The 23,854-nt window shown below is 37.2% G+C and overlaps 1 protein-coding gene across 1 annotated transcript in view; it reads right to left on the bottom strand.

The window, feature by feature from the left end:
* WDR44 (WD repeat domain 44) overlaps positions 1–23,854 on the bottom strand; it is an 82,535-nt gene that overhangs the window by 5,269 nt on the left and 53,412 nt on the right. The window contains exons 13-18 of the mRNA XM_082377096.1: positions 15,907–16,020; positions 7,779–7,901; positions 4,980–5,171; positions 4,670–4,771; positions 4,338–4,453; positions 3,342–3,469 (exon numbers count right to left, since the gene is read on the bottom strand). Coding sequence (XP_082233222.1) covers positions 3,342–3,469; positions 4,338–4,453; positions 4,670–4,771; positions 4,980–5,171; positions 7,779–7,901; positions 15,907–16,020 — 775 coding nt within the window. The remainder of the gene's footprint in view (positions 1–3,341; positions 3,470–4,337; positions 4,454–4,669; positions 4,772–4,979; positions 5,172–7,778; positions 7,902–15,906; positions 16,021–23,854) is intronic.

Here is a 23,854-nt window from a genome sequence, read left to right as displayed (position 1 = left end):
AACTAAAAGCTGGTTCTTTGAGAAGACAAACAAAACTGATAAACCCTAAGCCAGACTCATCAAGAAAGAAAGGGAGAAGACTCAAATCAACAGAATTAGAAATGAAAAAGGAGAAGTAACAACTGACACTGCAGAAATACAAACGATCATGAGAGATTACTACAAGCAACTCTATGCGAATAAAATGGACAACCTGGAAGAAATGGACAAATTCTTAGAAAAGCACAACCTTCCGAGACTGAACCAGGAAGAAACAGAAAATATAAACAGACCAATCACAAGCACTGAAATTCAAACTGTGATTAAAAATCTTCCAACAAACAAAAGCCCAGGACCAGATGGCTTCACAGGCGAATTCTATCAAACATTTAAAGAAGAGCTAACACATAACCTTCTCAAACTCCTCCAAAATATAGCAGAGGGAGGAACACTCTCAAACTCATTCTACGAGGCCACCATCACCCTAATACCAAAACCAGACAAAGACGACACAAAGAAAGAAAACTACAGGCCAATATCACTGATGAACATAGATGCAAAAATCCTCAACAAAATACTAGCAAACAGAATCCAACAGCACATTAAAAGGATCATACACCATGATCAAGTGGGGTTTATCCCAGGAATGCAAGGATTCTTCAATATACACAAATCAATCAATGTGATACACCACATTAACAAACTGAAGGAGAAAAACCATATGATCATCTCAATAGATGCAGAGAAAGCTTTCGACAAAATTCAACACCCATTTATGACAAAAACCCTCCAGAAAGTAGGCATAGAGGGAACTTACCTCAACATAATAAAGGCCATATGTGACAAACCCACAGGCAACATCGCTCTCAATGGTGAAAAACTGAAACCATTTCCTCTAAGATCAGGAACAAGACAAGGATGTCCACTCTCACCACTATTATTCAACATAGTTTTGGAAGTTTTAGCCACAGCAATCAGAGAAGAAAAAGAAAGAAAAGGAATCCAAATTGGAAAAGAAGAAGTAAAGCTGTCACTGTCTGCAGATGACATGATACTATACATAGAGAATCCTAAAGACTCTACCAGAAAACTACTAGAGCTAATCAATGAATTTGGTAAAGTAGCAGGATACAAAGTTAATGCACAGAAATCTCTTGCAATCCTATACACTAATGATGAGAAATCTGAAAGAGAAATTAAGGAAACACTCCCATTTACCATTGCAACAAAAAGAATAAAATACCTAGGAATAAACCTACCTAAGGAGACAAAAGACCTGTATGCAGAAAACTATAAGACAGTGATGAAAGAAATTAAAGATGATACAAAACAGATGGAGAGATATACCATGTTCTTGGATTGGAAGAATCAACATTGTTGAGATGACTATACTACCCAAAGCAATCTACAGATTCAGTGCAATCCCTATCAAACTACCAGTGGCATTTTTCACAGAACTAGAACAAAAAATGTCACAATTTGTATGGAAACACAAAAGACCCCGAATAGCCAAAGCAATCTTGAGAAAGAAAAACGGAGCTGGAGGAATCAGGCTCCCGGACTTCAGACTATACTACAAAACTACAGTCATCAAGACAGTATGGTACTGGCACAAAAACAGAAATATAGATCAATGGAACAGGATAGAAAGCCTAGAGATAAACCCACACACATATGGTCACCTTACTTTTGATAAAGGAGGCAAAAATATACAATGGAGAAAAGACAGCCTCTTCAATAAGTGGTGCTGGGAAAACTGGATAGCTACATGTAAAAGAACGAAATTAGAACACTCCCTAATACCATACACAAAAATAAACTCAAAATAGATTAAAGACCTAAATGTAAGGCCAGACACTATCAAACTCTTAGAGGATAACACAGGCAGAACACTTTATGACATAAATCACAGCAAGATCCTTTTTGACCCACCTCCTAGAGAAATGGAAATAAAAACAAAAATAAACAAATGGGACCTAATGAAGCTTAAAAGCTTTTGCACAGCAAAGGAAACCATAACCAAGACCAAAAGACAACCCTCAGAATGGGAGAAAATATTTGCAAATGAAGAAACTGACAAAGGACTAATCTCCAAAATTCACAAGCAGCTCATGTAGCTCAATATCAAAAAAACAAACAACCCAATCCAAAAATGGGCAGAAGACCTAAATAGGCATTTCTCCAAAGAAGATATACAGATTGCCAACAAACACATGAAAGGATGCTCAACATCACTAATCATTAGAGAAATGCAAATCCAAACTACAGTGAGGTATCACCTCACACCAGTCAGAATGGCCATCATCAAAAAATCTACAAACAATAAATGCTGCAGAGGGTGTGAAGAAAACGGAACCCTCTTTCACTGTTGATGGGAATGTAAATTGATACAGCCACTATGGAGAACAGTATGGAGGTTCCTTAAAAAACTAAAAATAGAACTACCATATGACCCAGCAATCCCACTACTGGGCATATACCCTGAGAAAACCATAATGCAAAAAGTGTCATGTACCACAATGTTCATTGCAGCTCTATTTACAATAGCCAGGACATGGAAGCAACCTAAGTGTCCATCGACAGATGAATGGATAAAGAAGATGTGGCACATATATACCATGGAATATTACTCAGCCATAGAAAGGAATGAAATTGAGTTATTTGTAGTGAGGTGGATGGACCCAGAGTCTGTCATACAGAGTGAAATAAGTCAGAAAGAGAAAAACAAATATCATATGCTAACACATATATATGGAATCTAAAAATAAAAAAAAATGGTTCTGAAGAACCTAGGGGAAGGACAGGAATCAAGATGCAGATGTAGAGAATGGACTTGAGGACACGGGGAGGGGGAAGGGTAAGCTGGGACGAAGTGAGAGAGTGGCATGGACATATATACTCTACCAAATATAAAACAGATAGCTAGTGGGAAGCAGCCGCATAGCACAGGGAGATCAGCTTGGTGCTCTGTGACCACCTAGAGGGGTGGGATAGGGAGGGTGGGAGGGAGACGCAAGAGGGAAGAGATATGGGGATATATGTATATGTATAACTGATTCACTTTGTTGTAAAGCAGAAACTAACACACCATTGTAAAGCAATTATACTCCAATAAAGATGTTAAAAAAAAACAAAAAAAACAAAACCACATACAAGTTCTGAGATTGCATGACTTCTCAAATTTTAGACAAGTATAAGTTCTTCCTTGGTATAGGAAAATCAAACAAAGCCAATACAACGCGAAAGCAGTTAAAACTGCTAAACTGTCTCTCTGAAATAATGCCTATACAAATTTACTTATAATACATCTCCATTTTAACTTTATTCACTTATAAGACACATAAAAGTAGGCATTTACTTACCTTTAATACCTTCCCAAAAGTCATTACGATCTCTCCTCACTGAAGTAAACTTGCTTAAGTCATGGTAAGTACTCCAGATATAAACATACTTATCTTCTGAGCCACTAACGAGGTAACTAAAATCATGGCTACATTTAGGGAAGAAGGAAAAAAAAAATCAAAGTTGTGGTTTTTTTTAGGTTTCCCTCTACCAGAGCTTCCCAGTTTGAGACACCTAAGAAAATAGCCAAGAGAACTTGTTGAAATACAGACTCCTAGTCTCACTCCAGAGGTTCTGAACGTGTAGGTTTGACATGGGTGGCCAGTGGCATTAGTATTTTCACTGAAGCTCTAGGTAACTCCTGCTGGGTTAACCCACACTGGGATGAGTGCCTACTTAAGAGATAAAACAGAGAAGCAGAATACTTTACCAATTAAATTACTGGGTAATTCAAGAAGAAAGGAGAACTGGTAAGAAAAGAGCTGAAATAAGGAGGGCTATAAAGGAAGAAAAGGTAGGTATTTCAGGAGAGCCTGCAGATCCCAAATTAACAGTTCAAATAATAATGATATGCAAAGGTGTAAGTACAGGACACTGTACTTTAGGGTCTCGAAATGCTTTATTAGCTTCTGTACCTAAAAGGATCAAGACCATGGGTGGGGTGGGGTGGGGTGGGCGGTGGTGGGGTAAATCTCCTCTTAGAAAGCATACATGAAAGTACAAAAGCACAAATTCTGGAGCTGGGTCTTCTAATCCTGGTTCTGCAACTACCAGTGTGACTTTAGGCAAATTACTTAATTTTCTGGGTGTTGGTTTCTTCATCTGCAGAGTAGGGGCAATTCAAACTCTACCAAACACCTGGATAATGTAAGTATGACAGAAAATATGAGACACCAGTTGTAAAACTGCAAAGTAACTAACAACACCATATAAACATAAGCCATAGATCAATGGAAAAATGGGAGTAGGGGAGAAATGTTCTGATCTCTTTTGGGACTTCCTCATTGCCAATTTACCTGAAACTTGCTTTGATCTGGCTGCTGCTGTTCACATAACCCTTATACTTCATGGACAGTGACAAATCTCTAAGATCATATAGTCTGATTCTGGAGTCATTTGAAGTTACCAGTATCTAAAAACAAATCAAAGGAAAAGTTAAAAATACCATCTTTTAATCTGTGCTAAGGTACAACCAAAAAAGGGTGTTAGACACATACAGAATATATCTCAAAACTAGAAAAAGCAATATGCCATAGGAAAGGAAATATATTCTTAGCTAAGATATGAAGAACTTACTTTCAGGAGTCTATATATAGTGTGGAGACAGATGGTTTTGAATACCTAGTACCTTATTTTCTCCAGGTAAAGGCTCAATGCCAGTAATTTTTCTTCCAACCTTGTTGCGCCCTCTGGTAGATCGGACATGTATCTGTGTGTGGTATTTCAAATGCTAAAAAAAAAAAAAATCACAATTTAAAAAGATCAGAATTAGAAAGAAACTCAAAGATCATCTGAGGCAACTCACAGACAAACATGGTATTATTTGTCCCAATTTACAGATAAGGCAGTTAAAGCCCAGAGAGGATACACCAACTTATCCCAAACCACAAAAGTATCTAAGTATTCAAGTATGTAATTTATACAAGACAGTCATTTACCTCTGTATCATAGAAAATACACCTGCCATCATATGTCCCAATCACTGCATATTTGCCATTCTGACAGAAATTTGCAGCTGTGATCAATTTTGTTTGACCATCTACTTCATTCCACAAAGCCACTTTTTTGTCAGGTATGTTCCAAAGGCGGAGCTTTCCATCCAATGACCCACTTAGAAAATACCTGTCATCCTAAAAATGTGATGAAAGAGGAAGCTTTCATTTTATCACATGAAGAAAAACTCATTAGCAAATCAATACATTAAGTCTATTAGAAATAATGTTAACATATATAGATTTCATTTTAAAAGTATTAAAGTAAGCATTATTTCAGTCACTAAAAATAACAACAGTTAGAAACCTCAGTATTCATTTTGGAGAAATGACATTCTAATCACTTTATCATATCCTTAAACTGCTTTTCCCAAGGTATAGATTTTAATAGATAATGTGTTTGAGTATATATTGTGTAGGAGAAGGGTTCTGTGGTCAAATAAGTTTGAGAAATTCTTAGTTACAGAAAGTTAAACAGGATTCTCAGTTAACACGCACTCTGAATCTTTAACGGGCGACTTTTTTTGGGGTCAGGTAGGGACATCTAGCAGGGCTAGCAATTCAAGGAACATACTTTGGGAAACACTATCCTATAATGGTACATTTGCCCATACCCTCCTTAGGATACATGTAACAGATGGATAAAAGAGTAACTAATGCCAGTTAGCCCACAGAACCAGTCAATTTTTGGAACTCTGACACCCTGTCAGCAGAGAATTGCTTCACTATTTAAATTCTCAATCTCAAACCAGGGGTTCTCAGCTGGGGGCAACCTGGCCCCACAGGAGACATCTAGCAATGTCTGGAGACAGTTTTGATTGTCACAATTTAGAGGGTGGGGCGCTACTGACATCTAGTGGGTAGAGGCCAGGAACGCTGCTAAACAGCCTACAATGCACAGGACAGCCTTTCCTCTCTCTACGAAAAAGAATTATCCAACCCCAAATGCCATTAGTGCCAAGGTTTAGAAACCCTGTTCTAAACTAAACCAGGCCTACCATGAAGCTGCTCTAATTTTTGGTAACATAAGAATTAAAAAGAAAATAAAATAATTGGGATGCCAAAACAAGAAACAGATTTTCTTCTCCACTCAAGATTATTATTCTTACCCACTTCTCAAGCCCGTCAAGGATAACCTTCATAGAATAGGCATTTTTATGGCTATGGTACAGTAGGCTCAACTCAATGTCTACCAGCAGAAGTGATGAACAAATAAAAATACTTCATCTTGGTCTTACAATTCAGAATTTTATTTACATACATATATACACGTGTATATATGTGTGTGTATCTTCATTTTGCTATTTCTTTTATAACTCTGCTTCCTTTCTTCTAGGTAACATTATTTGATAGAGTCATATTTCCTAGGAAAATGTCAACACCACTCCATTCTTCCCTAGCCCCTCTCATAAATTCTCCAGGTCAGTAGAATTTTTAGAAATAAGGCTTTTCAGTTTCCAAAATAAAACGAAATAAAAGTATAGGAAAATTATTGACTAAACAGAAACCTTAATAATAAAGTACTACATAGATAACTATTACCACCTAATACCCCTCTCTTTCTATCTTGATACATTATAGTTAAAATAGAGGTGGGGGGATTTTGCTCACAGGTGCTGACAGGGGTAAAATCTATCCTTTTGTTGCACCCTTAGGTGACAGGATGGGGGTATTATTTAGAAAGAAGCCTCAAAAGCTTGATGGTCAAAACTGATACAGTATTAACATAGATTAAGCATTTTTAATTTTCAAAAGTTCTTAATAAAATCTTCTCTCAGGGTTCAGAATTATTACTGCCTATGTTATAAGCCTGCCCAGGGAGGGAAATTATATTGAGAGAAAAAAGTCATTCTTCTCTCTTAATTTGGGGAAGGAGAGAAAGAAATGTCAATATAATTGAAAGGTTGCATTAAAAAGACAATGGGTACTAAACACATAGAGATGAGGACATGATTGGAAATGTAATCATACACAAATGTAGTGGAGGGAAAGTCAACGAGGGTCAGCTCAAGCCCTCCACTTATTTCAACCTAGCTAGTGAAGCAGCTCCAACACATGACATCCCTTGTGCTTACAGCTGCAAAGAAGTAAAACTACTCTAGCCTCATGCATTTGGTGGCTCTATCCTATAAGGGCATAAGATAGGTCTGGAGTCCATGACAGTAGATTTTTCTCCTTTAGTTGAAATCATATGAAATTCTTTCTAGAGGAAAGATATTAAAGGATTTTCTACATTGAAAATGAGTATGAAGGGATCTCAAGATTAACAATGTTTTCAGACCCGAAATAGGAATTCAGTCTAATTTGTAATGAATTTTGGTCTTTGCCTCTTTCAACCTTTTCCTCTTTGTCTCTTCCCTTCCTGACCCTCCTACAACTATTCCTGCCTATATGCTTCCCTTTCTCATTTATTTACCTGCCGTCTTTTCTTCTTCCACTGTCTCCAACCTCTCTCCTCTTTAATAGGATAGTTTATTTCTTTATTTATACCCTGCAGGTCTTATTAAAGATTTGGGATAACTTTTCACTGTCATATTTAGACTATAATATTTTCAGCTCTTCTAATGAAGATTAGCACAATATTTATTTCCTTTCTTATTTTTAAAGCAGAATGAAACACTAAATTAAGTTGCTCTTAACTATGTGGATACTAATAATTTTTTTCCTGTAGTCCAATTACCCTCCAGAGAAACCTGGTTCCCTCACCTTCCTCGTAGTATAACAAAAAAACATGTAAATACTTACTCTTGGATGGAAAGCTATGGCAGTGACAAAATCTATATGCTGAAAACAGCAAAGGCATTCTCTTCTGGAAATGTGCCATAACCTGACTGTTTTATCCATTGAAGAAGAAAGCAGAAAGTAGTTCTACGGAGAAATTGACATTGATTATTTTATCACCATATGAAAAAAAATACTTACACCATAAAAGTGAACTTTTAGTTTTAGGTATCTCAATAGTTTTGTCATTACTATTGTTATACGCAGCATCAGAAAGCACAAAGATATCCAATTCACTTGGACAATTCCATTTTTTTCCAAATAGTTAAATGCCATATTTCTTTGATTCTAAGACTTTTTCACATTACCTATTCTGAAATGAGGATGAATCTTATGACTTCTGTTGAAAGAAATCTGCCAGATGCCAACAGAGGACTAAGGTGTGCCTTGGCTGTTGGAGCCTGCATATACTATAAGTTAGCTATGAATGTAAGGCATCTATTCATTTGATCGTCACTTCAGTTATTTTCACATTGATAACACTGGTGAATTTTAACTCACATGAATTCCCTGTCACTTAAAATGCCTTCAAAAAGATTATCCTATAACGCAGCATGGAAATGAAAAGTTATTGTGCACCAGTCACACCTTAGGCAAGAAAATTAGAGAATAGAAACTGTCAAATGTCTCAGAATAGATCATAGAATTTTCAAAGCTAGAAGAGGGTAGTGTAACTGATTTAGGCATTATGATGGCCCATCACCCAGAAACCAAACATCTATCTGTCAAAAATTTCCAGCTGGATACATAAGGGGATAGGATTCCCAGGTGCTCGGCCCTGCCGGGCGCCGGGGCGCGAGACCAGATTTTGTAGGTCACTCCCTCTTGCAAGAACACCGGAATCACAACTAACTGCTGAACAATCATCGACAGGAAGACGCTGGAACTCACCAAAAAAGATACCCAACATCCAAAGACAAAGGAGAAGCCACAGTGAGACGGTAGGAGGGGCGCAATCACAATAAAATCAAATCCCATAACTGCTGGGTGGGTGACTCACAAACTGGAGAACTCTTATACCACAGAAGTCCACCCACTGGAGTGAAGGTTCTGAGCCCCACGTCAGGCTTCCAAACCTGGGGGTCTGGCAATGGGAGGAGGATTTCCTAGAGAATCAGACTTTGAAAGCTAGCGGGATTTGATTGCAGGACTTTGACAGGACTGGGACAAACAGAGACTCCACTCTTGGAGGGCACACACAAAATACTGTGCACATCAGGACCCAGGGGAAGGAGTAGTGACCCCATAGGAGACTGAACCAGACCTACCTGCTAGTGTTGGAGGGTCACCTGAAAAGGCAGGGGGTGGCTGTGTCTCACCGTGAGGACAAGGACACTGGCAGCAGAAGTTCTGGGAAGTCCTCCTTGGCGTGAGCCCTCCCAGAGTCTGCCATTAGCGCCACCAAAGACCCCGGGTAGGCTCCAGTGTTGGGTCGCCTCAGGCCAAACAACCAACAGGGAGGGAACCCAGCCCCACCCATCAGCAGACAAGTGGATAAAAGTTTTACTGAGCTCTGCCCACCAGAGCAACAGCCAGCTCTACCCACCACCAGTCCCTCCCATCAGGAAACTTGCACAAGCCTCTCAGATAACCTCATCCACCAGAGGGCAGACAGCAGAAGCAAGAAGAACTACAATCCTGCAGCCTGTGGAACAAAAACCACATTCACAGAAAGTAGACAAGATGAAAAGGCAGAGGGCTATGTACCAGATGAAGGAACAAGATAAAACCCCAGAAAAACAACTAAATGAACTGGAGACAGGCAACCTTCCAGAAAAAGAATTCAGAATAATGATAGTGAAGATGATCCAGGACCTCAGAAAAAGAATGGAGGCAAAGATCGAGAAGATACAAGAAATGTTTAACAAAGACCTAGAAAAATTAAAGAACAAACAAACAGAGATGAACAATACAATAACTGAAATAAAAAATACACTAGAAGGAATCAATAGCAGAATAACTGAGGCAGAAGAACGGATAAGTGACCTGGAAGACAGAATGGTGGAATTCACTGCTGCGGAAAAGAACAAAGAAAAAAGAATGAAAAGAAATGAAGACAGCCTAAGAGACCTCTGGGACAACATTAAACACAACAACATTTGCATTATAGGGGTCCCAGAAGGAGAAGAGAGAGAGAAAGGACCAGAGAAAATATTTGAAGAGATTATAGTCAAAAACTTCCCTAACATGGGAAAAGGAAATAGCCACCCAGGTCCAGGAAGCGCAGAGAGTCCCAAACAGGATAAACCCAAGGAGAAACACGCCAAGACACATAGTAATCAACTTGGCAAAAATTAAAGGCAAAGAAAAACTATTGAAAGCAGCAAGGGAAAAACGACAAATAACATACAAGGGAACTCCCATAAGGTTAACAGCTGATTTCTCAGCAGAAACTCTACAACCTAGAAGGGAGTGGCATGATATACTTAAAGTGATGAAAGGGAAGAACCTACAACCAAGATTACTCTACCCGGCAAGGATCTCATTCAGATTCGACAGAGAAATCAAAAGCTTTACAGACAAGCAAAAGCTAAGAGAATTCAGCACCACCAAATCAGCTCTACAACAAATGCTAAAGGAACTTCTCTAAGTGGGAAACACAAGAGAAGAAAAGGCCCTACAAAAACAAACCCAAAACAATTAAGAAAATGGTCATAGGAACATACATATCGATAATCACCTTAAATGTGAATGGATTAAATGCTCCAACCAAAAGACACAGGCTCGCTGAATGGATACAAAAACAAGACCCATATATATGCTGTCTACAAGAGACCCACTTCAGACCTAGGGACACATACAGACTGAAAGTGAGGGGATGGAAAAAGATATTCCATGCAAATGGAAATCAAAAGAAAGCTGGAGTAGCAATACTCACATCAGATAAAATAGACTTTAAAATAAAGAATGTTACAAAAGACAAGGAAGGACACTACATAATGATCAGGGGATCAATCCAAGAAGAGGGTATAACAATTATAAATATACATGCACCCAACATAGGAGCACCTCAACACATAAGGCAACTGCTAACAGCTATAAAAGAGGAAATCGACAGTAACACAATAATAGTGGGGGACTTTAACACCTCACTTAAACCAATGGACAGATCATTCAAACATTCCATCCAAAAACAGCAGATTACACTTTCTTCTCAAGTGTGCACAGAACATTCTCCAGGATTGATCACATCGTGGGTCACAAATCAAGCCTCACTAAATTTAAGAAAACTGAAATCATATCAAGCATCTTTTCTGACCACAATAATATGAGACTAGAAATCAATTACAGGGAAAAAAGCGTAAAAAAGACAAACACATGGAGGCTAAACAACACGTTACTAAATAACCAAGAGATCACTGAAGAAATCAAAGAGGAAATCAAAAAATACCTAGAGACAAATGACAATGAAAACACAATGATCCAAAACCTATGGGATGCAGCAAAAGCAGTTCTAAGAGGGACATTTATAGCAATACAATCCTACCTCAAGAAACAACAAACATCTCAAATAAACAATCTAAACTTACACCTAAACGAACTAGAGAAAGAAGAACAGACAAAACCCAAAGTTAGTAGAAGGAAAGAAATCATAAAGATCAGAGCAGAAATAAATGAAATAGAAACGAAGAAAACAATAGCAAAGATCAATAAAACTAAAAGCTGGTTCTTTGAGAAGATAAACAAAATTGATAAACCATTAGCCAGACTCATCAAGAAAAAGAGGGAGAGGACTCAAATCATTAAAATTAGAAATGAAAAAGGAGAAGTTACAACAGACACCGCAGAAATACAAAGCATCCTAAGAGACTACTACAAGCAACTCTATGCCAATAAAATGGACAACCTGGAAGAAATGGACAAATTCTTAGAAAGGTATAACCTTCCAAGACTGAACCAGGAAGAAATAGAAAATATGAACAGACCAATCACAAGTAATGAAATTGAAACTGTGATTAAAAATCTTCCAACAAACAAAAGTCCAGGACCAGATGGCTTCACAGGTGAATTCTATCAAACATTTAGAGAAGAGCTAACACCCATCCTTCTCAAACTCTTCCAAAAAGTTGCAGAGGAAGGAACACTCCCAAACTCATTCTATGAGGCCACCATCACCCTGATACCAAAACCAGACAAAGATACTACAAAAAAAGAAAATTACAGACCAATATCACTGATGAATATAGATGCAAAAATCCTCAACAAAATACTAGCAAACAGAATCCAACAACACATTAAAAGGATCATACACCATGACCAAGTGGGATTTATCCCAGGGATGCAAGAATTCTTCAATATACGCAAATCAATCAATGTGATACACCATATTAACAAATTGAAGAATAAAAACCATATGATCATCTCAATAGATGCAGAAAAAGCTTTTGACAAAATTCAACACCCATTTATGATAAAAACTCTCCAGAAAGTGGGCATAGAGGGAACCTACCTCAACATAATAATGGCCATATACGATAAACCCACAGGAAACATCATTCTCAATGGTGAAAAACTGAAAGCATTTCCTCTAAGATCGGGAACAAGAGAAGGATGTCCACTCTCACCACTATTATTGAACATAGTTTTGGAAGTCCTAGCCACGGCAGTCAGAGAAGAAAAAGAAATAAAAGGAATACAAATTGGAAAAGAAGAAGTAAAGCTGTCACTGTTTGCAGATGACATGATACTATACATAGAGAATCCTAAAGATGCCACCAGAAAACTACTAGAGCTAAACAATGAATTTGGTAAAGTAGCAGGATACAAAATTAACGCACAGAAATCTCTTGCATTCCTATACACTAATGATGAAAAATCTGAAAGAGAAATTAAGGAAACACTCCCATTTACCACTGCAACAAAAAGAATAAAATACCTAGGAATAAACCTACCTAGGGAGACAAAAGACCTGTATGAAGAAAACTGTAAGACACTGATGAAAGAAATTAAAGATGTTACCAACAGATGGAGAGATATACCATGTTCTTGCATTGGAAGAATCAATATTGTGAAAATGACTATACTACCCAAAGCAATCTACAGATTCAGTGCAATCCCTATCAAACTACCAATGGCATTTTTCACAGAACTAGAACAAAAAATTTCACAATTTGTGTGGAAACACAAAAGACCCCAAATAGCCAAAGCAATCTTGAGAAAGAAAACGGAGCTGGAGGAATCAGGCTCCCTGACTTCAGGCTATACTACAAAGCTACAGTTATCAAGACAGTATGGTACTGGCACTAAAAAAGAAACATAGATCAATGGAACAGGATAGAAAGCCCAGAGAGAAACCCACGCACATATGGTCACCTTACTTTTGATAAAGGAGGCAAAAATATACAATGGAGAAAAGACAGCCTCTTCAATAAGTGGTGCTGGGAAAACTGGACAGCTACATGTAAAAGAATGAAATTAGAACACTCCCTAACACCATACACAAAAATAAACTCAAAATGGATTAAAGACCTAAATGTAAGGCCAGACACTATAAAACTCTTAGAGGAAAACATAGGAAGAACACTCTTTGACAGAAATCACAGCACGATCTTTTTTGATCCACCTCCTAGAGAAATGAAAATAAAAACAAAACTAAACAAATGGGACCTAATGAAACTTAAAAGATTTTGCACATCAAAGGAAAGTACAAGCAAGACGAATAGACAACCCTCAGAATGGGAGAAAATATTTGCAAACGAATCAACGGACAAAGGATTAATCTCCAAAATATATAAACAGTTCATGCAGCTCAATATTAAAAAAACAAACAACCCAATCCAAAAATACATACTTATTAAATAAATGAAATTAAATAGCTTTCTTGATCCAAGCATGATCTTACAAGTCAAAAAAATTAGATTCAGATCTAAGTTCTACCCATAACTAGTTTTGTGATCTTGGATGGGTCAGAGGCCCAGTCTCTAATCCACAGTATGGAATATCAACTACCTCACAGCACTGTTATTTTCAGTATTAACAAGGTAATTCTTATTACGTGGCACAAAATAAGTCTTCAACAAACAGAAAACCCACTATAAACATCAACTGTGCTAGATACTGAAGAGAAACAACAGTGAAGTAAGAGCTGATCCCTACTCTTGAGGTGCTTAGAATCTTGTTGCCAATAAGACGTAGAAATGTACATAGATAAACAGTTAAGTAAAAAAGAAAGTTTAAGAAAAGAGCACACAGACAGATGAAGGCCTTAAGAACAAAAACTGAGGTTTCCTGGAGAAGAAATTCTGCCTTAAGACTCCAGCATGAATGTACAACAAGGTGACTAGAGTTAACAACGCTGCATTATATACTTGCAAGTCGCTAAGAGAGTAGATCTTAAATGTTCTCACCACAAAAAAAAGGTAACTATTTATGGTGATGAATGTGTTAATTACGCTTATTGTAGTAATCATTTCCCACTATGTAAGTATATCAAATCATCACTGTGTACACCTTAAACTTACACGATGTTTTAATTACATCTCGATAAAGCTGGGAAAAAAACCCTAAAAAACTTCAGTGTGACTCCGGCTGAGTTTTCAATGCCTGCCTTACAAATTTCAAATTTGCCTGCCCCAACAACTGTGTGAGCCAATTCCTTAAAATAAACCTCCTATGTACGTATTTCCTCTTGGTTCTGTTACTCTGGAGAACACTGACTGATACAGTGATCGATGGAGAATTAATATCTTCAGTTGGTGTTACATTTCACAAAAAATATTGGTTTGCTTTAAGAAAGTAAATGAGTGCAGGGTTCCCAATTAGGTGCTTTGTACTTCTTATTCTAGATGAATACGATTATCAGATTAAGGACACTTTAAATTTCCATCTTCTGACAACTCAGATTTCACACAGGGTGGGGAGAGAGTACAAAGATACAACTGGGGCTCAATTCAAAACCAGACTACCAGGTGAGGCCCAAGCTTGTTCCAGGAGGTTAGAGAAAAACGTTATGAAATGCACCCATAACATCTAAACAAATATGATAGGAACATAATTCATAAATGGAGTGATTCAAAGCTGGAGCTCAGGGAAAGGCTGACTTGCCAATATATACCAGTGATATCTTCGTGATATAGTTAAAATATATGGGCATCACCGGTATCCTTGCTAGTATTTTGCTAACTCAGATGACTTTTCTCAATTTAAAGCTTTTAAATATTACTTTCCCCCACAAATTCTTAATATATTTTAGATTTTGATTACTGACAAATTTTAATACAAAGAAAGTGTAAGGAATCATGCAAAAATTCCAAAAACTGCTTCATGCTTCAAACACCTTAAATAAAATTTAAAATATCTCTTAAAAATTTTGCAAACTTCTAAGATATTTGATTGGTGGCAAAATAGCCCCTCTACTTTGAAATTTTGCTCTAAGGAAAAAAAAATTACAAAATGAAGACTTACCATTGATCTGCAGAATATAATTATTAAACCTAAATTAATAATTTCATGAATGTAGCAGATTATCCCCAAAACAGTCTTGATTAGATAGGTCAGACTTCACCTTTGTAGCTGAAGTCATATCCATTTTGCTGAGGATAGTTACTTTGTAAAACTATTTTATAAAAGAAGCAAATACAAGTATATAGACAGATCCAGATAGAAGCTGTTAAGTAATATAAACATTTTCTTATTAGCCTAATCTGACGTTTCTCTTTTTTAACTTTGATTAATTTGTAACTCCCACAAAGTATATACAAACATTCAAACACCTGACTGTGACAATCATACAAATAAAACATTTGTTTTTATCCTAAAATAGTTACATAGAATACAAAATTCAAATAAGAATTTCTTACTTTAGGACTTCTATGGTGGCGCAGTGGTTAAGAATCCACCTGCCAATGCAGGGGACATGTGTTCGATCCCTGGTCCGGGAAGATCCCACATGCCACGGAGCAACTAAGCCCGTGTGCCAAAACTACTAAGCCCACATGCTGCAACTACTGAAGCCTGCGCGCCTAGAGACTGTGCTCCGCAACAAGAGAGGCCCATGCACCGCAACGAAGAGTGGCCCCTGCTCGCCGCAACTAGAGAAAGCCCGTGCACAGAAACGAAGACCCAACGCAGCCAAAAAAAAAGAATGTCTTACTTTAGACCATGAAAGATCAAGGAGATCAGCAGTATGTCCTTTATATTTGCAAAACGGCCGTTGTCGAAATGGTGCATTTTTATCATCTGGGTCTTCATCAGCTCCACTGCATACCTATTTAGACATGAAAACAAATGTTAAAACTAGAAAAACAAAAGCTTCATACTCTTCCCACCCCATTTGTTCTCTCATCATTTTATATGATGCCTGATTGAAATCTTGATCCACTAAAAGCTGACTCCCCTTTATGTTGAATCTACTACTTATTACTTCCTCATCTCCTTGTCCTAATAAACCAGGATCATCCCTGAAGACATCGTGCTATCACAATCTTTCCCTCCCTAACAGAGACCCCACTTTGTCCTTTTTTGAGCATCTCTTCCTTTAGGAGAGGTGGGAGCCAGCACCAGGGGGTGATCACGATTGGTCTAAGCTAATTAAGATGAGCTCACTCCCCTTTCCACTGATGACTGGCTTAGGCATGGGCATATGCTATAATTTTCATCAAATAGACATGAAGGCAAGTCCATCTGGGGGATGAGGTGATAGGGGAGGCTTCTAGAAAGATTTCCTCACTCTTAAAAGGGGGTATACTAAAGGGACCTTCCTCTTTCCTGCCTCTGAACATTGTTGTCTGCATGTGACACCTAAGACAGTAGTAGTCATCTTACTACCATGAGGGGACCAAGCCCAGGAGAACAATAGATAAAGAACAGCAAAGCAAGAGGATGGAAGGACCTCGTGTTCCTGATGACACTACTGAGCTGCTGAATTAACCAACCCTAGAGCCGCCTTACCTCCAGACTGGCTTCCTCATTGTTAAGCCATTTTCAGTTGGATTTCTGTTATTTGAAGTCAAAAGCATCTTGACAGGTAGAGGTAGGTAGAAAATAATGCCATACATGTGTGCCGTGCATTTAGTTTACAACATGCTTTTGTATTCATTACCTGAATAAATCCTAACGACTCTGTGAGGTAGGTATTACCATTATGAGGATGAAGAAATTAAGAAAAAAAACTGAGAATCAAAGAGGTCAAAATAACATATTAAAAGTCACGCAGCCACCTGTAAACAGCAGAACCAAAGCAAAGGTACAAGTCATCTAACTGTAAGTCCAGAGGTTGTTCCTCAAATGTTTTAGAGGATGTCACTTGAGCAAAAATACGGAATGTTAGCTAAGCCTTGCATATTTAGGGAAGGGTAGGTAGGATGATGAGGATGGAGAAAAACATATATGGAGATAAAGCAGGGGATTAGGATAGAAAGGTACTTTGAGACCAGATCATAAAGAGCCTTGGATTTGTGGCTTAAAAATTCAGACATTCTAAGGTGATGGAGAGCCAACACAGGTTTCTGAAAAGGAAAAATAACACAGTCTGACTGGGGCTTTAGAAAGAGAATGCTGGGCAATAATGTAAAAGATGGTTTGGAAAGAGAGTCGGGGCAGGAAAAGCAGTCAGTAAGTTTAAGTAAGAATAACGAGGGCTTAAATAGGACAGTAGCCATGGGGATAGATAAAAACTACCACTGCTATCTGTTAACAACTTTACGGTTTATAAAAACATCTTCACATTCACTGTGGAGGTAGACCAGCAACACAAATGCCCTGACCCTTTGCCAAACACTCCTAATCCTAGACGATTACAGGTACTTCCCCTAATTTTACTGCTAGATTAGTGAGCACTGCTGGAAGACAAAACTAAACAGGCTTCTTGCCCTGTTACATAAAATTCAACTTTTTGTTTAATAATCATTTTCATTTCATTAACTCCTCAGCATATTTCCCCTAGCTGTGATCCCAGATCTTTTTTTTCCTCCTTAATCATCCATTTTCTTTTCATTGTACTCTACATATTTTCAAAATACTTAAATAATGTATTTTTGATTATAAAGTAATATACATGCTCAGTATAGACAATTCAGAAAACACAGAAAGTAGAAAAACTAAAATTAAAACCACCTATAATCTGCTAAAATTTTGGCCATCTTCAATCTTTCATTTTTTAAAAACATAATCGAAATCACATTGTACACATGATTCAGTATCTTCCTTTTTATTTTACATGAGCACTTTCTGTATTTCACTCTTTGGAAACATTTACTAGCTGCATATGGATGCACCATAATTTAATCATTTCCAATTTGCTGGTAATTTAGACATTTCCAATTTTTTGCTAAATAGCTATGCAACAAACATCCTGGAGCGTGAACGTTTATCCCTATTTTATTATTTGTTTATCCTAATAGAAGGGTCAAAAGGCTTAAACCATAGACTTTTATAGTATCTTCTGTTGTTTGTCTTAATAAAATCAGGTAAGTTTATTAAAGAAAATTTTAGAAATACAGAGAAGTATAAAGAATCAAATAAAAAAATGAGCTAAAACCCTACCAGCTAGTGATAACTAGTTATAATTTAGTGTATTTCTTTAAAATTTTAAAATCTATAAATATTTATAGATATCTTTAGTCAAGATTAGGATATTATATCTATTTTTTCATTCTATTTTCACTTTACAATTTATTTAGAGTATTTTAAATGTCATCAAGTAGTCTTTGAAAAGAATTTAAGGACTGCATAGTATTATACTGTATGGATTATACCATAGTTTTTATTTTCCAACTATTAAAAATTCAGTTTGTTTAAATTTTAGCTACTGTGAGAACATTAATATGAAAATCCTCTTACATCTTCGGGCATACATGATCATTTCTTTATGATAGATTTTTAAAGGGAGAATTACCAAGTGAAATGTTATATATTTTATCTATATCTATATCTCTCTGAATAGATATCTATATGTAGAGAGATATTTATATCTCTATGTAAATATAATGTATATATAAAACTTTATTATGAACATTTCAAATATACATAGAAGTAGACAGTATAATGAACCTCATGCATCCATCACCTGTTTTAATGATTATCAACATTTTATTCACCTTGTTTTTTCAATCCTCCCACTTTTATGTATTTGCTTATTTTTGCTGGGGCAGTTAAAGCAAAATCTAAACATCATTCATTTTATCTGTAAATATTCTATATGTATCTCTAACTAGTAATCTTTTAAATTTAACTACCATTACATTATCATACCTAAAAAAATACCATCTGTATCATCAAATATCAAATCCATATCCAAATATCCAGATTATCTAAAAATGTCACTTAAAGTTGGACTGCTTTGAAAACTTGTAAGCCTTTTGATATTTATTAACACTTACTATATACCAGATATGGTATGTTACTTGAAATACCAAAATAAATATTTCTTATCTGCTTATAATCTATTCTCAGTATTTAAAAGCCAGAATAAAATATGTCAGATTATCATTCTCTGTTCAAAAACCCTCCGTTGGCTTCTTTCTCAGAGCAAAAGCCAAAGTCCTTGCAGTGGCCTACACCTTATGACTGGCCCATCTACACCTCCGTGACTTCATTTTCTACTACTCATCTCCTTGCTCACTGGCTCCAGCTACCCAGGCCTCAGTGCTATTTCCTGAACATACCAGGACTCCTGCCTTATCACAGTTTCACTCGCCTCCATCTGGAATGTTCTTCTCCTCCAGATAACCAGATGATCCCTCTCTCACCTCCTTCAGATTCTCCTCAAATGACAACTTCTCAGTGAAGCTTTGCTTGTCCACCATATTTATCTCCTGTCACCCCGCTTTATCTGCTTTATTTTTCTCCACGAAATTTATCACCTTCTAATATATTACAAAATTTACTTGTTTTGTTTCTGTCTCCCACCACTAGAATAAGCTTCATAACAATAGATTTTTTTTTGTTTCTTCTGTTCACTACTATATCCCCAACTCTTAGAACAATGATAAATACACAGTAGACACTCAAATATTTGTGGACTAAATGAAGACATAGTGCCAGACCTACAGATGCCAACTAGCGGAGCATAATGGTTAAGGGCATAAGCTCTAAAGACAGATCAGAGCTGGGTTCTAATTCTGTTGCTGTATCTACCAACTGTGTGAAACTGGTGTGTTACTCAATATCTCTAAGCATTTTCTTCATCTGTAAAATAGGGTTCTTAATAGTACTTCACAACACTACCAGGGTTGTTGTGAGGTGAAGTAAGACATAAAATGTACTTAGCAAAGTACATGGCACATAGTAAGGGCTCATAAAATGTTAGCTGTTGTTAACATAAATTGATATAGTATACAGTAAGTGCTTTTAACAGAACTATGGGCAAAGTACCATGGCAACAGTGAGGGAGCATATGAATAAATTACTAGGTGAAGCAAGGAATGCTTCAGTGAGGGGATGAGTCTTAAATGAATTTGCCAGGCAAAGGGGAATTGCATATGTATTGTTAAGTACATGGAATCAACAAAGGGTCTGACATTTTTGTTGGGGCATGAACAACCAAGTGGCTCAGAACATAAGGTCTGAGAGAGGGAAGGGTGGGAAATAACAATGAGAGCTGAGATCAGGCTGATCTCTGAAAGACTGAGTCATCTAAGGAATTTAGACTTAATTCTATAGGAAAAAAGAGAGCCAAAAGGAGTGCTTAAAACAGGAGAGTAACATGATGAGACTTGTTTTACAGGAAAGTAATTCTGCTGGCATAATTTTATCCATAATTCTGTGGATAAAAGACTGGAATCTGGGAGAACAGCTATAGTGGTCCAAGTAAGAGATAAAGGCCTGGATTGTAACAGTGGAAATGAAAGAAATGGCCAGATTCCAAAGACATTTCTGAGACCAAGCGGGCAGGATCTGGTAAATGAGCAGACACTGAAGGGAGAGGAGAGAGTGAAAAGTGATCACAGTTTCTAACTCAGGAGATGGTATGGGTGTTAAATAATGAACTGATATCAAGTATGCATACCATCAAAGGAGTGGTTTTCTCAGGAAAATGATACTTAATTCTGTTTTGGGCATATATTATCGGGTTGGCCAGAAGGTTCGTTTGGTTTTTCCCATAAGATGGCTCTAGTAGCACTTAGTTGTCTTTAACTTCATTTGAAACAATTTTATTAGATTGTATGTGACAGCTGTCATATCAGCATGCATTTAAAAAAAGACTTATCAAAATTGGTGAATTTTTGTGTAGCCATTTTAATATTGAAGATGGAAGAAAAAAAGCAACGTTTTTGGCATATTATGTTTTATTATTTCAGGAAAGGTGAAAACACAACCGAAACGCAAAAAAGGATTTGTGCAGTGTATGGAGAAGGTGCTGTGACTGATCGAACGTGTCAAGAGTGGTTTGCGAAGTTTTGTGCTAGAGATTTCTCGCTGGTCGATGCTCCAAGGTTGGCTAGACCAGTTGAAGTTGATAGCGATGAAATTGAGACATTTATTGAGAACAATCAATGTTATACCACACGGGAGATAGCTGACATACTCAAAATATCCAAATCAAGCGTTGAAAATCATTTGCACCAGTTTGATTATGTTCATCGCTTTGATGTTTGGGTTCCACGTAAGTTAAGCGGAAAAAAAATTCTTGACAGTATTTCTGCATGCAATTCTCTACTTAAACGTAATGAAAACGTTCTGTTTTTAAAACAAATTGTGACAGGAGATGAAAAGTGGATACTGTACAATAATGTGGAATGGAAGCGATTGTGGGGCAAGCGAAATGAACCACCACCAACCACACCAAAGGCCGGTCTTCATCCAAACAAGGTGATGTTATGTATATGGTGGGATTGGAAGGGAGTCCTCTATTATGAGCTCCTTCCAGAAAACCAAACGATTAATTCCAACAAGTACTGCTCCCAATCAGACCAACTGAAAGCAGCACTCGACGAAAAGCGTCCAGAATTAGTCAACAGAAAATGCATAATCTTCCATCAGGATAACGCAAGACTGTATGTTTCTTTGATGACCAGGCAAAAACTGTTAGGGCTTGGCTGGGAAGTTCTGATTCATCCACCATATCCACCAGACATTGTGCCTTTGGATTTCCATTTATTTAGGTCTTTACAAAATTCTGTTAAAGGAAAAAATTTCAATTCCCTGGAAGACTGTAAAAGGCACCTGGAACAGTTCTTTGCTCAAAAAGATAAAAAGTTTTGGGAAGACGGAATTATGAAGTTGCCTGAAAAATGGCAGAAGGTAGTGGAACAAAAGGGTGAATACGTTGTTCAATAAAGTCCTTGGTGAAAATGAAAAATGTGTCTTTTATTTTTACTTAAAAACTGAAGGCACTTTTTGGCCAATGCAATATCATTGTTGATGTCTGTCTTCTCCCATGCATTGCTCGTTGGTATGAATTATCCATTGCATCTTTATATTTTCAGTGCCTAACACACTGTCGACGTTTAAAAATTGCTTGTTGATTGAACCAAATCTAAATCAGTGCATATTTTTAATAAATACCACATATGTACAATTTCATAAAAATTCCCTCTCATTCCCTTACAGTTAAGTCCTTTCATCCATTTTAGACTCTAATGATTTTGAAGGGGATCAGAATATGTCACCCCCAAATATGCCCCTTTGCCTAAGGATTATTTTGAGCTGAAGGCAACTAAGAGGAAACAGACACAAGAAAAAGTCTCTGCCCTCCCCCTTTCTACCTGAAAGCAGAGCATAAAATGCCCTTTGTGAAGGTGTCTCCCCCTCACCTCTCCCTTACCAGGAAGAGGAGAATCAATCTTATCTGCCTAAACAGAACCTTACTAAATTACCCTTATCTTCCATTAGTTTCCCCCAGTAGATTTACCTTCCCACAATTTACCGCCCCTAAAAGCCTAAACTTCTTTTTCTTTATCTTGTCACTTTTCCACAAATTTCTTGCTCTTTGTTAAAATGATATATAAGTGCCTAGGTCTAACAGCTTCTTTGGGTCTTCACTATTCCTCTAGGAAGGCCTCCATATGCATACGTAATAAACCGTTTCTCCTCTTAATCTGTCTTTTGTTAGGTTATTTCGTAGTTCCCAGCCACAGAACCTAAGAGGGTAGAGGAAATTTTTTTCCTCCCCTACAATCTACTCTCAAAAATTCTAAGCAGAAGTTAAATGTTGTAACACCCATATTGATATTCCACTAATCAAGTGCACCAAACAGATTTATCCAAGAAAAACATTAATTTTTAGGTAGATAGCATATTTACAACTTCCAGTGTCAAGAAGAAATGTTACAAGTCTGTAGCATAATGGAGCAAACTAAATACGCCGCTCTTCCTTACATTTACTGAGCTACTTTTGGAAATCAATAGAAACAGAGAGCATAAGAGCCAGAATTCTAGGCTTGGCATGACCAACGAGTAGGTGAATGATCTTGGGTGCATCACTTTGTATGCCCAACTGTACAATAGGTACTTTTATGTATTCTATTTTACATGGATGCTAAGAAGGCAAGAGTAAAAACGTATCAAAAGAGATAAATATAAGATATCACTATCATGAGAAAAAAGAGAAAAAGAACACACATTTCAGGGAAATAAACTCCACTGTGCTTACTGTGCCTCACTGCAGCGAGTACTAGGTTAAAGACAAAGGCATATGAAACAGAGGCTTCTTTTAACTGTCCCCATATAGAATGACAGAAGTGAAAGGAACCCCAAAGTATCTTTTCCTGAAAACAATAGATATAAATGATACTCAACTACTCCAGAAAAAAGGCTCAGTACTCCAGGGGCTCAGTACTTTTTGGGTCAAAGAACTACTACGCTCATTTTTTTTTTTTTTTTGGCCACACCACGAGGCATGTGGGATATTAGTTGCCCGACCAGGGATAGAACCCATGCCCCCTGTGTTGGAAGCGCGGAGCCCCAACCCACTGCACCTCCAGGGAAGTCCCTATGCTCCTCATTTAAAAGGTGTTCTATTCAAACAAGATTGGGAGTTACTTAGGGGTATTTTGGGGGGGGGGGGCGGGGATGGAAGTAGTTAAGAATCTGTAAGTAGGATTGTTAAAATAAGCATAATATAAGATAGTACAAATAGTCTCTGTTTTTAATAGTAATCA

Source organism: Balaenoptera borealis, assembly GCF_965194805.1.
Source record: "Balaenoptera borealis genome assembly, chromosome: X".
In the NCBI taxonomy this organism is placed as follows: domain Eukaryota; kingdom Metazoa; phylum Chordata; class Mammalia; order Artiodactyla; family Balaenopteridae; genus Balaenoptera; species Balaenoptera borealis.
Note: the sequence above shows the minus strand (reverse complement) of the source record. Positions and strands in the feature narration are given on the sequence as shown.